The sequence below is a fragment of the Sturnira hondurensis genome, unplaced genomic scaffold (assembly GCF_014824575.4).
Source record: "Sturnira hondurensis isolate 20B ecotype Veracruz unplaced genomic scaffold, ASM1482457v3 Scaffold0014384, whole genome shotgun sequence".
Lineage (NCBI taxonomy): Eukaryota > Metazoa > Chordata > Mammalia > Chiroptera > Phyllostomidae > Sturnira > Sturnira hondurensis.
This window is the reverse complement of record NW_028087015.1, coordinates 11,701,209-11,716,924: the sequence shown is the minus strand read 5'-3', so window position 1 is coordinate 11,716,924 and position 15,716 is coordinate 11,701,209. Positions and strand designations below refer to the sequence as shown.

At 41.3% G+C, this 15,716-nt stretch overlaps 1 protein-coding gene across 3 annotated transcripts in view; it reads right to left on the bottom strand.

Moving 5' to 3' along the window:
* Positions 1–15,716, bottom strand: part of ADAMTS16 (ADAM metallopeptidase with thrombospondin type 1 motif 16) — a 124,149-nt gene that overhangs the window by 42,824 nt on the left and 65,609 nt on the right. For all 3 annotated transcript variants that reach the window (XM_037062969.1, XM_037062970.1, XM_037062971.1), the window contains exons 11-17: positions 13,620–13,715; positions 11,944–12,092; positions 11,658–11,830; positions 9,534–9,664; positions 7,509–7,632; positions 6,636–6,880; positions 5,253–5,391 (exon numbers count right to left, since the gene is read on the bottom strand). In XM_037062969.1, coding sequence (XP_036918864.1) covers positions 5,253–5,391; positions 6,636–6,880; positions 7,509–7,632; positions 9,534–9,664; positions 11,658–11,830; positions 11,944–12,092; positions 13,620–13,715 — 1,057 coding nt within the window. The remainder of the gene's footprint in view (positions 1–5,252; positions 5,392–6,635; positions 6,881–7,508; positions 7,633–9,533; positions 9,665–11,657; positions 11,831–11,943; positions 12,093–13,619; positions 13,716–15,716) is intronic.

The following is a 15,716-nucleotide window of genomic DNA, read 5'->3' as shown; positions in this document are numbered from 1 at the left end:
CACATCAGCATTTTCCAAAAGACAAGATTTTTCACAGGGATGTCACCTCGAGACACCTGCTGCTGTGTTTTAGGCCCCATTGAAATGGCTGGGGATATGAATGTTCAGCTTGCATAGTGAATTAAGTTTTGAGGTCAAATCTGTTTGTAGGTGGTAAGGATACTTGAGATTTTAATTCAGAATTCATTTTCCCAGCCCATATAAACAATAATGGACATAAAAATTAAGTGTTTTTTCCTTGGATGGTTTTCAAATATCTAAATATGCTGAGAAAATAAAAATATACATAGACAGTCATATCCCCAGTAGTATTTAGGACTTCCAAATTCTATTTTTACACCAGGTGATAGATCACTATGTTTTCCGATGAATTTCCTATGATGAAATGGGGTCTGGTCAGCCATACAAGTGAACATTTACAAGGACTCAGGTATTGTTTCTCTGACTAAGGGCACATCTGTGGAATAATTTCTGAAGAGGGCTTACAACAGCTTGACTATTTTTTTTAAGTTATTTATTTATTTATTTATTTATTTATATTTAGAGGGGAAGGAGAGAGGGAGAGAAACATCAATGTATGGTTGCCTTTCGTGCATCCCCTGCTGGTAGTTGGCCTGCAAGGAACCAGCCTGCAACCCGACCTGCAACCCAGGTGCCCTGACTGGGAATCGAACCGCGATCCTCTGGTTCACAGGCCTGCACTCAATCCACTGAGCTACACCAGCCAGGGCAACAGCTTGACTATTTGTCAGAAAGAAATATCACAGAGTCTGTGGGAACCTCAGAATCAAGCCAATTTTTGAAAATGATCCATATTAATAAATAAGAGGGAAGAGTACACAATTCAAAGGCTTGAGTAAGAACGTCAGAAAGGACATCCCTTAACTACAAAGCCCAGACTGGAGTCCAGGCCACAGGAGGTGCCGAGTGTCATGATCCAGGTGCCCAGGCTTTGCCCTTAATCTCACGGAATCCGGCTCTGGCCAGTTCTTTGAAAAGCATTTTAAAATCTTCACATTTTGCCAAAGGATCTGGAAGGGGAGTATCCAGTCTTAAAGCTGTGATTTTATCAATTAATCTCCAAGTTTTTAATAATTCTAACTACAGAATTAATCCCACCTGTTGCCAAAAGCCTTAGAAAACAACCATTCAAGCACAACTACACATAGAACTGGAAAATACTCCACAAATAAATGCACGTGGTCCCATGAGAAGACGTCATTACTACAGTGAGCACTAGATACACTGCGAGCCTGTGATACTCAGGCACGAAATCCCTGAAATCAGAAGAGGGACAATATTCCAGGACACCAGAGTGGGGGAATTCCTGGGAGCAGCTCAGGTTCTAAGGGATTCCAGGCTGTGTCTAAGTGACAGTTTCCCCTGGTGTGATCACACTGCGCATATGGCACCTTAATGTGCCCCAGAACTTGGAGGGTGGTGACTGTGGTCATTTATGGTGGACGCAGGACATCGTTACGCATCCGATCTGCTTACCGATTTCCATGACAGCACTGCCCTGTCACTATGACAGGGGGAGAGGTGCTGCTTGTCTTCTAGGTAGGTCAGAAGGTTCTGGTTTGGTTAGCACAGAAGCAGGCAACAGGACTGGAGATGCATGCGCACACTCACCTGCAGTGGGAGGCACTGGGGTGGTGTGGGCTACGACCACGTGATGGGAATGTGGGAGGGGCTGACCTAAGACAGACAGTTGAACCCAATGGCCCTGGTGAAGGGAGGTTTGTGGGAACTGGCAGCACTCGGGAATAGGACATGATCACTGCTCCTTGGGAAGAAGCAGGCTCCCTCCTTTTACCCTGGACTTTTGAGCATGCTTAAAGAAATGGACAAGGACGGACATCACACAGGGAGCCAAGAGTCAGCAATGTGTTTTGTAATGTATCAGGGTGTTGGATACTGAAACAAAAGGTATTTTTATTAACTCAGCTCAAAGGTGACCCAAGGCAGGGAGGAAATAGCCGGATTATTTTAAAGTGATCTCTGGGACCTAGAGGACAAGAAGACCCTTGAAATAAAGTGTTTCAAAAAAAAAAAAAACCCACTCTACACTTACTCTAGGATTCTGAACTTTCTGGCACACAAAGTAAGGATGGGAAAGACCTAATTTGAAGCAGTTCCTGTGAAAAATATCTAGAGGGTTAGTCAATCAGATGAGGAATATGATGGCAAAGGCTCTGCTGGCAGTCGGAAGCTGTCTCAGCTCTCCACCTCCAAGACAGACATTCAAGGTGCAGCTACACTGTCACTCTCTCAGTGCCAAGGTCCTAGAGTCCTGAGTTCTCACAGGACACCACTTACAATCTGGAGCAGTTACGTATGTGTCCATGGTAACTCCTCTCTGGATTGCGTATGCTTTTGAGGACAGGCCAGAACAAACTTTTCTTTACAGTCTCAGAACTCAGCAGAATGCCTGAGGAAGCATTGCTGAATCAAAATATTCCATTCCTTTGTTGAGATATACAAATACACCATATTCCAATGAGCTACAATGCTAAAAAAAAAACACTACATTCTTTTCCTGTTACATAACATTTATGTTGGCATTTCACTGTTCAGGTCACAGGCAGAGGGAATTAAGGAAAGGTCTCTGTATTTTCCCCATCTGACATTAAGCAATCTGATACACAGACCAGTACCTACAAATATCTGCTGACTGAACAAGTGAGGGAATGAATGAATGGAGGGTATGACATCAGCAAACAAGGGCAAATCCGCTGATGATTCCATTCCATTTTCTAAAGCTAACTGCTATATTAATTAACGTTTAGGCCTTAGACATAAATATCTGAAGATGGGGAAGAGAATATTATTGGCAAAGTAGAAAACAGGTTGGTTGATGAACCAGTTTTAAGGTTTGTCCGAGGAAGCTTAATTGTGAATCAGATGAATGTTTTCATTTGAAAAATGAATCACCCAAGACATTGCATGGTACATTTTGGAGTTAATAAGCCAACTTTTAATATGCATTTTCATTTGGAAGTAATTCAGAGGTTTGGGATTAGTTATTTGAAAGGTATCAAACCAACCAAATCACAGAAGGTGATTTTTAAAAATTACGGCGTGTGTAATTCTAAGAGGTGACTGAGGCCCTAACATGTAGGCGAGAGTTCGGGAAGTTACTACCACATCACAACATCTCCGTCGTAGAGTCAGACAGAACTAAGTTGCTGCCTCACCCTATCTCGGCTCCGAGCTGCCCCGTGTAAGTCCTTACCCCATTGCCAGGACCCAGACCCTGACTGAGAACGCAGTCAAGGTACAACTGAGCAGGATTACTGCAGTAAGTTAATGTGGTCATAAGCTGCGCGCAAGGAGAAAGGAGCTGGGGAAGCTTGTCAGAAAAGCAGATAAAAGGCACACTGCCTGACTTACATCTGTCAAGAAACCTTATTTTCTACAGAGATATGGGTCTATTAGAGCTGGTAAGGAAATGGGACCCCTTTAAATCAAAAGGAATTACTTCTCCTCCACTGATAATGTTTCTTGACTGAAAGAAGAGGTGGGGAGTCATTCAGTCACCATTAAAGCCACTAGCTTGCTCTTCTGTGTGGAGAAAATCACATTTTTTTTCCTTCGAAAGCTCTTAATGTCGGGATTTAAATATAATTCGAGTATTTTATTCTTAGTTTAAAATGGGAAGAATTAACATATGTCAAGTACACGGTGTTAACTTTTCAGACTGTAATACTTTTGTAAATCTTTGTTGCCCTTATTTTCTTCTCTTTATTAAGAAGGTATGAGTTCATTGTTTTTCTTTAACCATTTGTTAGATTCTTACCTCATGCAAGTGCTCATGTGGAAACCATTTGTACATTTAAATAGCATACTGTCTAAATTAACTTCTTAATTATTAACATTCTGAATGCACAAAGCTGAAATTTATTTGCTTAAGTGACAGTATGGCTGCTTTTACCATTTGTGTCTATATTTGTAAATATTCACTTGCCACTCGTTACCAGATAGCTCCTACCGACTCTAGCTAAGAAATGTTCTTCTAGGAAACTAACTTCATCAATCTAAACACATCTTACAGTGTTAAGATAAAAAATTTCGTCATGTGAAATTCCTTTAATATGTTATTTCTTGTCACTTCCACTGCAGTTTTAATAAAATTCTTATGATTTCTCCATGAATTTCAGTATACAGCTTTAGAGCAAATTTTTTTCCACTGAATTTTTTGAACAAGACCATTTGATTTAAAAACTGACTCTATATCAGTATACTTTTCATGCATGTTTCTATTTCTCACCACTGCTATAATATATATATATATTATATATATTATATATATATGTGTGTATATATATATAAAATAGGTTGAGTGACTTTCATTTGGATAATCTCATAAGAAAACTATGTATAAAAACTCTTAAATTAGATAAGAATCATAAACCAATCCACTAAAGGACTTCTTCAAAACTACACACTAATGCAGATCAACTGGAGAAGGGAGTTGAAGCTTTCAGGTGATACTCAGAACCACTGTTCTGCCCCTGTCTCTGCAAATGTTACTGCTACTGTCAGGCAGACACCCTGGGTTACTCCTTAGGACATGATGGGAACGAGTGTAATATAGGGAACTGTTCTGCATGGCATGGGGAACGTAGCCCAGCCCCCACTCAGAAAGGCCAGTGGGGAGCGAGGTCTGCCACATGGGACCCACACCCATGGATAGGTTTCCCTGTGGGGAATCAGGCTTGCATTGTACCTAGGCTACTTTGAGGCCTGCTTTTGCTAAAAGCCCCCCTCACCCTGAGTTGAAACTGCAGATGTTTAACGTTTATCTCTGAAGCAACTCCCTAAAGTCTGTGCTAAGCTGTCCCAAGGACGAAATGTAACCAGATCAATCACTTTTATCATTCCCTTGCATTTGCAACATTTCTTCTCTCTTTTTCTTATCCATAAGAAGTAATCACTTAAAGTAAACCTAAGGATAATGAATGAGAACCTTCTTTGGTGTAAAGCGACTAGAAAGCAATAAAAGCCTGTCCAGGCAAGGGTCGAGGAGCTCTCCTCCCGAGAGAGTGGCCAAGGCGCTCTCTCTCTCAGAGAGTGGCCGTGCTGCCCCTTTTTCTCAACAGGACTTCTGCAGCCTGTGAATTTGCTCATTGCATCCACAACACACAGACTCTGCAGGCTGGAGTCTGCATCACTGTAGTGCATGTCACACCCCAGCTGTGCCCCGGACACCTCTGTGCTCACCACCGGGAGAGATAAGAGAATTGACCTACCCCCTCCACAGGAGGCTGAGCACTCGGAGCGGACGATGGCCCAGGTGTAGCTGGGCTGGGCACTGGACTTCTTCTTACCCCCTAGCCGAGGCACCGAGTATTCCCAGGCCACGCCTGGGTTCCTTCCCTGGAGCAGAAGCTATGAAATAAGAAACAGGGGGGAAATATAGCTAAAGTGGAAACAAAACTACTTGATAATTACCTGAAACAATAACAACATCAACAACAAGTTAGTTACAATGATAAAATAAATACTGTCCATTCTCCAAAATTGACATTAACTTTCTGAACAGGAATAAATTCCTCACTAGACTTAAGCACGTCTAGAAGCTAGATGTGTAGATATTCTGACCTGCTTGCTCTCTATCTAGTGTCTCCTCTACACATGGCTTCAGACGCCCCCCAACCTAACAAACACATTTAGTTATTTCTTGCTTTCTCTGGGTATTTCTTCAGAATCCCTCGAAAGTGTTCTGTGAATGAACCAGAAACTGACACCTAAAAAGCACCATCACACTTCCTAGTAACAACCCAGTACACTGAAGGGAATGCCATCTACCTCACTGCCAAGGCCAAGTCAGAGTACTTTCCACCTGACTATTGGCAGGTGCCCTGGAGTTCCAGGAGCAACCTGTCTTACTGGTCAGGATGATCACTCTCGCCCAGCAGGTCTGTGAACCACGGTTTAACACATAAAATTGCGTGTGAACTCTTCACCTTCCAGTTTGAAACCCACACACATGGGCCAGTTATGGCCTTATTAGAAGTTTGTTTTTGTTTTTGTTTTTTTCTTTGTTTTTAAAGAAACATCAAGATTAACCTGTTGTCAGACATCCCCATCTCAGCCTTGGAACCTTTACTTCTCTTGATGTGATGTTCCAGTGGATAACAACGCTGGCTCTTCCCTGACTCCTGGGCACCACAGTCCCCTCCCTGACAACACAGCTCAAGTCTCAGTTGCTGGAGAGGCAGCTATTTTGCAAGGCCATCAAGAAGCTCCCCTTCTGACACCCTGATCCTCTGTGACTCTTCTACGGGAGTAGTTTCTGACAAGATGAGCTTATTTTCAACCCTGATCTGTCTCTCTGTCTCTACACCTATTAAAACCAACAGCCTGGGACAGCAGGAGAGAAATAATCAAGACAAGAATGCAGGGCGAACAGGTTCACAACAGGGTGAAGGAAGTGGTTCAAGGTCAGGAGGGGAGATGGAGGTGGGACATCTGGAGATGTGGCAGCTGTCCCGGATGGAAGGAGCCTGCCAGATGCAGGCATCAGATGGGGACATCGGGGTACACTGAAAATTATACCAATAGCCCTGGAACTACAGAAATTCCAGAAGGTCCCCAAATCCAAGTCCCCGAACCATGAGGCTGGAGTCTACCTCCACAATCAGCGTTTCGTTGGTTGGCCCTGCAGAGGTCAAGCTCTCTGGCTCCCTGTATGACCGTCGGTAATTGAAAGCAGTGCCTGAAAACTTGTAGCGGCCAGGCCAGTCCACAGTCCAGTGTCCATTCAGGTAGTACGTCTTGAGGGCATTGCGCACAGCAATGTAGGAGGTAGATACGTTCATTTCATAGATGCGAATGCTCCGGGCTCCAGGAGGAATGGTCACCATCTGATAATATTCTAGATTCAAGTAAACAGGAGGAGGCAGAATGAGGCATTTCATTCAAGTAGTTCCCAGGCCAAATCTCCCAGCACCTTGGGTACTCCATAGCCACAGTGTGAGAATCCACATTTAGAAATGGGAGAGGATCTGTTTTGTCAATCAGTTATATTCGTCCTGTAAATGACTTTTTAAAAATACTGAAGCAAAGTTATCACAACTTGCACTATTCCTAACGACCATTTCAATTCAAACAATGTAGCAACAGCTTGCAATCAAAACACACACTTGTGAGCAGGCAGGGAAGGAAGCAGCTGTGGGACCTGTCNAGTGTGAGAATCCACATTTAGAAATGGGAGAGGATCTGTTTTGTCAATCAGTTATATTCGTCCTGTAAATGACTTTTTAAAAATACTGAAGCAAAGTTATCACAACTTGCACTATTCCTAACGACCATTTCAATTCAAACAATGTAGCAACAGCTTGCAATCAAAACACACACTTGTGAGCAGGCAGGGAAGGAAGCAGCTGTTGGGCCTGTCGGGAGTCTTAGCTCCTGCTGTGTTCACTACACCTCCAGTTCTTCCCACAGGGGAGCTCCCGCTCCCATCCAGTCTCAGCCTCTGCCGGCAGCCATGGCATACTCACGGTTGGTGCGGTGGTACTTGGCATAGAGGCCCTTGTGTGTCGTGCAGTCTGAGTCATTCCCCTTGCACACACCACAAGAGTCTTCAACGGCATTGGATCCAAGGATGTTGTCACATCCGACTCTCTGGGATATCCATGAGGTTGCATGTCATTCATGAAAGAAAAGATAACAGGAGCAACGTCACAAACCTCAAGCAGGAAACCTCTTCCCCACGAGAGCCGACATTTCACCAACACAGGGAAATTTACAAATATTTATTGGATACCCAATATGTGCACAGAAAGACTGCCATTCTGCTATTCAGGTCCAGAGTAAGAAAACTTAAACATAACCTGAATTATTCAGCATTGCTACACAGCTGTTTCCTGAGCCCTGAATTATATCTATCAGGTTGTCATGTTGGAGAATTCAGACTGACATGAAGCACTTAGTACTAATGACAAGCAATGTGTCCTCACAAGGGTCCACCAGAGTATGCCGTGGTGCTTTTAAACCCCCAGTTCACTGGTAAAGTAGCACATGCAAAGTGGAAGTAATTCCCAGCAGTAAATTTTGTAAAGGGCACATTTGTTCACCGTCTTACAATTTTAGGAACTCTTTACAATCTGCATAATTTTTACTAGCTTTATAAATCCCAACAAAAGCATATAGTCTATAGATGTAAGAAAATCTATTCAGAAATGAAATAACTAATCCATAATCCCTTGCTTATAATCCTTTAAGGATGGATCAGTTTCAGAAATTTTTGGATTTTGGGAAGGTAAATGACATATTATGGAGATAATGTGAAAGTCCCAGATGGGACTAGGAAAGCAATGACATTGCTATGACAAAATGCAGGCATTGTCACACTAAAGTGGGGAACGGAAACTGACAGTCTCATGACAGTTCAGTGCAGGTTTTTGCCACCAAACAAAGTCAGTCATCTTATATTTTCCAGCCAAACAAACTTTCTGCTTCACAGCTTTTAGATTTCAGTATCACAAATAAGGGATTGCAACACTGCATCACTAAGAATACCAGAAAATAATGAAATATTTAACAAATCAAGTAGTAATTAAATACAACAGGTCGAGATGATCATTTTAAAGCTGGAAAAGATCTTAATGGAATCATTCAGCCTAATCTTTCTGCATTAAAGAGGATTGCACTGACGTCTTTACCACTACTGTACAACTTAGAGAAAACTAGAGCTAGGATTAAGGTCATCAGACTCCACTGAATAAGAATATTGAGCAACTTCACGCCATGTGTTTGACCTGGCCACACCTTCACTGTGTTCATAATGTCATTCTTCCCATAACTTACTTCCACACAGGGCAACAAGCTCCAGGGGTAATGTTCACGTAGCCCCTCAGTCTTCCCCAGCCTGTCTCCCAAGTCCCTTTCCAATGAATGACTGTTGAGACTGCGGCTCTTCTGGCAACCCCTGCAATAGCTGCCAAGTGGCTTTTTGGTTCTGAGCTGTCCCTGCTTCATTTACTCTCCATGCTATCGTCCAGACACTTCATGTGATCCCGTGAGTCCATTCATTTCCAATCCTAGTGCCTGATCTACATGGACACTGAGATCAGAACCCAACTCCTCATTCTGGCAGTGATTGTTCTTATGAGAGCCCATTCACTCCCCTCACCTCCCCAACACCTCAACCCCTGCCTGACTTTTGGGTACTCTGATGACTGAGGCAGGTCTTACTCTGCCTGCTTACCCAACATCCCCCCTCCAACTCACCCTTCCAGACTGCGCTTGGAAGCTCTCTTCTCCAAGGAGCCCCGCAAATCTCCCAGATCCACATCTAAGAGAGAACGAGCTCTTCCCTTCTCCCCGTGCTCTGTACACACCTTCACTGCAACACAGCACTGTGTGTCTCATTCAGTGCACATCTGGCTTCTCCCCCACTGGGCTGTGACTTGGAGGAAATGGGCTTGTTTTTTTTATCTGTTCTCTCTAGCTTCTCACAGGATGCCTGACACAAAGCAGACTGTCTGGAGATGTTTGTTGAATGAATGAATGATCATTATTACCTCACATATCCCATCTACACAAACATTACGGCTATCCTCCGAGCATGGAGTCCCATCTTTGACTTTATTTGACAAAGAAAAGAAGAAATCAAATCCTTCTGCGATACAGTAGAGTTTGCATAAGTCCTGATCTTAAAAAGAAATACACACACAAACACAAATAAGAAAAATACTTAAGCGCTGATCATTTTTGTTCTAAATTTTAGATAGATTTTTTGTACCCATAAAATAACTCCCACACAATAATACATTGCAAAGACATTTTTGTATCATTGCTTCATTAGGCTTTTTCCCCTTTAATTTATTATTATTTAAATGTTCACTATTAATTTTTACTCTACTCTGTCCTTTACTAGTTTTTGTTCTTTACACAGTGGTTGGCACATAGTAGGCATACAATAAACATTTGTTGACTTGATCTACGACATTATTATTCACTATTCTACTAGTATAATTAACTACTCTTGTAGAGATGCAAAAAGTCATTGCCATTTTGAAACAATATGCAAACTTCTCACAAATAAAATGTAATACAAGAATTAAAGTAATTACTTAATTTCTTAATAGCTTAAGCAATTGATGAAATACAAAATATTTTAAATTAATAAAGAAAATATTGTTTAGATAAACTCTCCAGAAAACAATGTTTTCTATTAATATAATGGCTTGTCAAAAATACGGATACATGGAGAATATCTGTATCATCATATAGTTAAGACTGGTAGATAAAGTTCACTTCTCTCAATCCACTTCAAGTGTTTATGATTTATATAGTTAAACTTTTGTAAAACCCATTTTCCTTTGTTTTCTTCTTGGTAAGAAAGGAACACTTTATGATGAAAAGTTAGTCTGCCTTAGGAATTTAGAGTCCAGAGCCTCATCTACAAATATTTTCTGTATTGTGCAAGATAAGAGACCAAACTGAATCAATTTAAGAATAAAATTTCGTATATGCTTCCATGATTAATACATTAATTTACTGAAGACTAGCAAAGTCAGAAGTAGCACACATATTTTTTGATCCCAGTTCAAAGTGTTTTCTACTTTTTTCCCCTACCTACTTGTTCTCACTGGTTTAATTTTTACTGAGTTTAAGAGTGAAAACACCACCAAGGATACCTTTTGTGAAACTGCTAACAATTTTCCTTCTATAATCTACTAGCTTCATAAACCTCTCACTATAAAAATATTATATATAACGGTATAGAGAAAGTACATGTCACATAAGAAGGTCTAACTTATGCATTTCCTGAGTGTTGCTTGGATAATATTTCCAATTTGAAAGAATAAGATGATTTGCTGTTCTTTGAATTTATTCATTTTTTTATTTTTTGAAAAAGATTTTATTTATTTATTTTTAGAGAGAGGGGAGGGGAGGAAGAGAGGGTGAGAAATATCAGTATCTGGTTGCCTCTCATGTCCCCTACTGGGGACTTGGCCCACAACCCAGGCATGTGCTCTGGCTGGAAATCGAACCAGCGACACTTTGGTTGACATGCTGGTGTTCAATCCACGAGCCACACCAGCCGGGTGAATCTATTCTTAAATTACACCACCTGAGCTATGAAGTTCAGTTATAGTCATAAGAATAATTCATATTTCTCTCCAACTGGAGAGTAAAATTTTACATATGGTACAAATAAACACTTGAGTTTATCATTATAGATAATCTTTCTGAGTATAGTACACTAGAAAATTATCTGATTTTCTAAAAGATACTTAAATTTTTCTTTTGTTTTTTTGGAAATGATAAAGGTTTAATGGGTGGCATGCTTAGAGCACTATCGCCATCAATTACTGGGCTTTGTAATTAAAAATAAACATTGATGCATTGTCAACAAAAACATCTACTTTCAATTTTTTTTATCAGTTCTCTGAAGATTTCATGGTATTGTGTACTTATTTTCTATCTGGCTTGTTAATTTCTGACCACAGAGCTGGTTATGTTTAGAGTAAAACGCCAGTGGCCATGTATCAAACAAACCCCAGAAAAGATTCCGTGACATCAACCTCACGTAGCGGTATCTGGTCTATCTGAACAGCACACTGAGAATCCTGTAGTTCTTTAAAGAGGAAAGATAACAAAGCAGGGGGCTGTCACTAGAGGGTGGGGTAGGGAGTTACCTTCTACTTGAGTGTAGGGCTTCCACTTGTAGTGCCACCCTCGGAACCGTTTGCCGTTGTATTCCGCACACTGCACAGCGCGGAAGTCAACGCTATCGTGGGGGCATTGCTGGCTGTTGCAAAGCTTCAGGGCACGGGTGGAGCCCTCACAAAACTTCCCGCCGTGCGATGGTCTGGAACGCATAGTTCGCCATTAGAAACCTTCCATCTTAATAGCTGCTCACCTCTTCCTTCAGCAGGGAGGAAAGATGCTCACTTGTGAGCTGGGAAGTCGAGACTTGCTTACTTGGGATTAGTGCAGAGGCGGTCTCTGTGGGACACTCCTCCTCCGCAGGTCCTGGAGCATGGTGACCAGGGAGACCAGTCTGACCAATGACCATGGGTAGGCTTGGGGCCTTCGTCACCGTATTTCACACACTGCCCTCCACGGCACCACTAAAAATTAAAAAAAAAAATTGTAGATACGACCACAGAATGATATGTGGGTCATCACTCTGACAAAACTCGGTCATGGGGAGTCTAGTACCAGATGCAGGCCTTGATGCCCTGACCTCTGGCAGCACATCATACAGATACACTTCGTGATGCTTCTTTGGTCTTCCCCCCAGCTAGCATTGTTCCACAAATCCATGTCAAGGAAAGATAAGTAGAAAAAACCCCGCCTGAGCTGCTGGAACTTAACGCATTTAATTAAGTAGTGTTGCACAGACACTCAGCTCTCGAGTGAGTGGACGCTGACCTCTCCTGAAAACAATGTGCTTTTCATCCCTCGTTTTCAGCACAGACCGAGTCTCAGGGGGAGAAATCCAGCTGGAGGTTTCACATGACTCAACACCTTGTCATTTCTGGGGGGTGGGCGCTGACTTTGCTCCGCAGCACCTGGACTCGGAGCCAGGAGGTCATAACGGATGCTCATCCGAGGTCATGCAGCTTTCTGAGGTGATGATCCACACAGACCTTGTCTGTCCCTAGAGACACTGTCAGCGCCCCTTTCTGAGGAGACGTGCCCTTCGATGCTGATTCATGCTAACATCTGCGTGGTTTCTTCACGTCCACCCCTACCTAGTAAAGGCTACACAAAATCTCACATTGTGTTCAGTGGCGTTGGCTTTTTCTATTTATGGCTTGGTGTAGACCTGGAGTTCTTAAATATAGACTTAGGCCATCTGTTGAGAGGGGCCAAGTGAGTGCCTTGTCCCTTGTCTCTGGCAGAGCCTGGCCTATGGGCCAGGGGTGAGGCATGGGGCAATTTAGAGCGACCTTATTTGTTCTGAAGAAAAAAGGTATGCTGCTTTTATAAGAGGAAAAAAGAATACTTCAACTATTAATGGATGTATTAGGTTAAATTATATATAAAATCATTGATGTGTGATCATTGTTGGCATGTAGGAGTGGCAATTTCAAATGGTTCAATGTAATATTATTTAAGAAAAAATTAATTTTAGAAACATAAGTCTGAGAACGAAAGCCTAAGCCATTCAATTCTTTGATTCTTTCCTATAAGCAAAAACAAAAAGTTCTCTTTCATTACTACCTTGCCTCACACCAGGTGACTGAATGAAGTCAAAGCCAGGTCCCTTCACGGCTCAACGAGGGGCATGCAGCTGGGATGGGGTCTCCAAAGTTCACTCTGTGGTTTTAACATGACTGCTCAGTGATGGTTCTCCACCTGGTTTAATGGTGGTTAATGTTCCCTCTTACTAAACAGATTCAGACATTGCCTTTGTCTGAACCTCGATGCCTCTTAATTCCAGGCAGCCCTTCAATTATACCATTGGAAAAAGTGATAAAAGGAGTCCTCTTCATAATATCAATATAAACACAATGGCATCATATGAGTGTAGGTCTGCACATATATGTGAGAAGGAAGGCTTAAAAACGCCACTGCAAGAGGAGGAGAGATGACTATGTTGAAAGACTGACATCTAACTATGATGCATGTACCTATGATGAGTGTCTTACCATGTCGTGCCCACAAACGGTGCCTTCTGCTGCTGGCATAAATTTAGTCTCACATTTCCTTCCAACACGATGGCACCACAGGGCTTTACAGATATCCTACAAGGGAAAAAAAGTCATCAATCTTACAAATGGTCCATTATAACTAATCAATGAAAAATTTAAGGGGAAACAACTGATACAAATGAAATCTGATGTCTACTTGGCAGCAGATGCATAGAAAGAGTGAGAACCCTGCAGACTCATGTCCTAGTCTTGGTTCAGCTTAATCACATCCCTGAAACTTTATTTGTTTTATTTATTATAAATTTAGCAAACTTATACTTTCTAAATTACAAAATACATTATGCTTAATCCAGGCACTGCAGACAACTACAACAATTAAAATTAACAAAAGAAAAAACCTAACATATTATAATATATTCTTGACCTCATCTTTCACTAACTTCTCTAAATCCGACTCTCCAATTTTCAAATTAAACATGATAATGCAACTTGCTGGTTTGTCTGTTCATCCATCCATCCATTCATTATGGTGATAAAGGCCTGCGATATGCCAGGTAGGTAGGAGATTCCATATAGAATATGAATCAGACCTGCCCTTTTAAGCTTGGTCTTACAGGGAGGGGTATATTTCCTGTGAATCACCGTATGGTGCATGTAAGAAGGGAAGAACAGTGAGCAGGGTAAAGAAAGGTGAACTTCCTGGAAGGACAGAGGGCTCTGCCTGGAGGCCTCAGGGGAGGAGCCAGAGGAAAAGTGAAGTCTGAGCCAACTTGCAAGCTCCAGAGCTTTGTCAGGGGGAAGGGCATAACTTTCAAAGAGAATACTGAAAATGCAATAGGTAAATATTTTCATGATATAGTAATTAATGTTGCTTAAAATACAATTGATACCTTTAGATGTAGTTAGATGTTTCTACATTCTCTGTCATGTAACATTGTTCTTAAATACAAATAAGCCTGATGTATTTTGTTTCTATAAGGTAAATTTTCTTTTTGTGGTCAGAATCTCTAATACGTTGAATCTCAAAACTAGGTATTATGTGACAATTAGATTTTTTAAAAATTTTCTGTGCAGACTGAATCATCTCAGGACATTTTACATTTTATGAAAATGGTTCTATTTTGTTAGGTTGATATGTAAAGACCAGTAACTTTTCTGATGGGGGATTATAAAAGAATAAACAAGAAGCAAATTATGCAGTGCCGAGGCCAATACTTGTCACAGAAGGGCCACTTAATTAAATTTGTTGAACAGAGGGATGGATGAATGACACTTTAGAAACGGACGAGTTTCTTTTAAATACCACATGCTATTTAGTTTCAAAAGTTAATATAAAGTGCAAATGCAAATGTATCATCATAAATAGATGGATGTGTTTTAGGTGGATATGTATATTCATATACCCATGCATAAATTCCCACAATTATACGGCCATTGTTTTCTCTGTTACTGAAGACTTACATACTGATAATCAGAATTAGTCATAAAAAGACCCCAGAGAGTTGGGATGTAAGACACACAGGGTGTGAGGAGAGCCCCCAACTTAAAAACAGAAGCCAGGACACTAAGGTGATCAAATTTCAAAGTAACTCTGGCAGCTTGCATTTCAGGCCCCAGGGTCAGCCTACAGAGCACTGTTGAGGAAACAGAATAGGTTCTTGATAAAGATGATGTTTATAATGCACAACATTCAACTCAGGAAGAAAACAATTTGAAGCCCAAATAGAGAATCTACTCTTGCTTTTTTATCTGCAGTGAGGGAACACTATCTTAATTAAGGTTCTCACTCGCTATTTTATCTCATGATTTAAGTGGTATGACTTGGTGCATTTTAACATCACAACTTAATAGCTCAAATAAAATAGTTCTCAAACGACTGTGTTGAAAATTTATTGTGGTATTTCAATATTGCAAATACAGTGCCATCAGATTTGTTTTTTTGAACTGGGTGTATTAGACTCCTCAAAATGTCCTGACGTGATGTTATAATAGGGTACATAATCTATCACAATTATTTGTATCTGGTGATAAAAGTCAGATCAATGGTTGTTCACTGGGGTGGAGAGGGGATTGAATGGAGGGAGACCAAAGAGG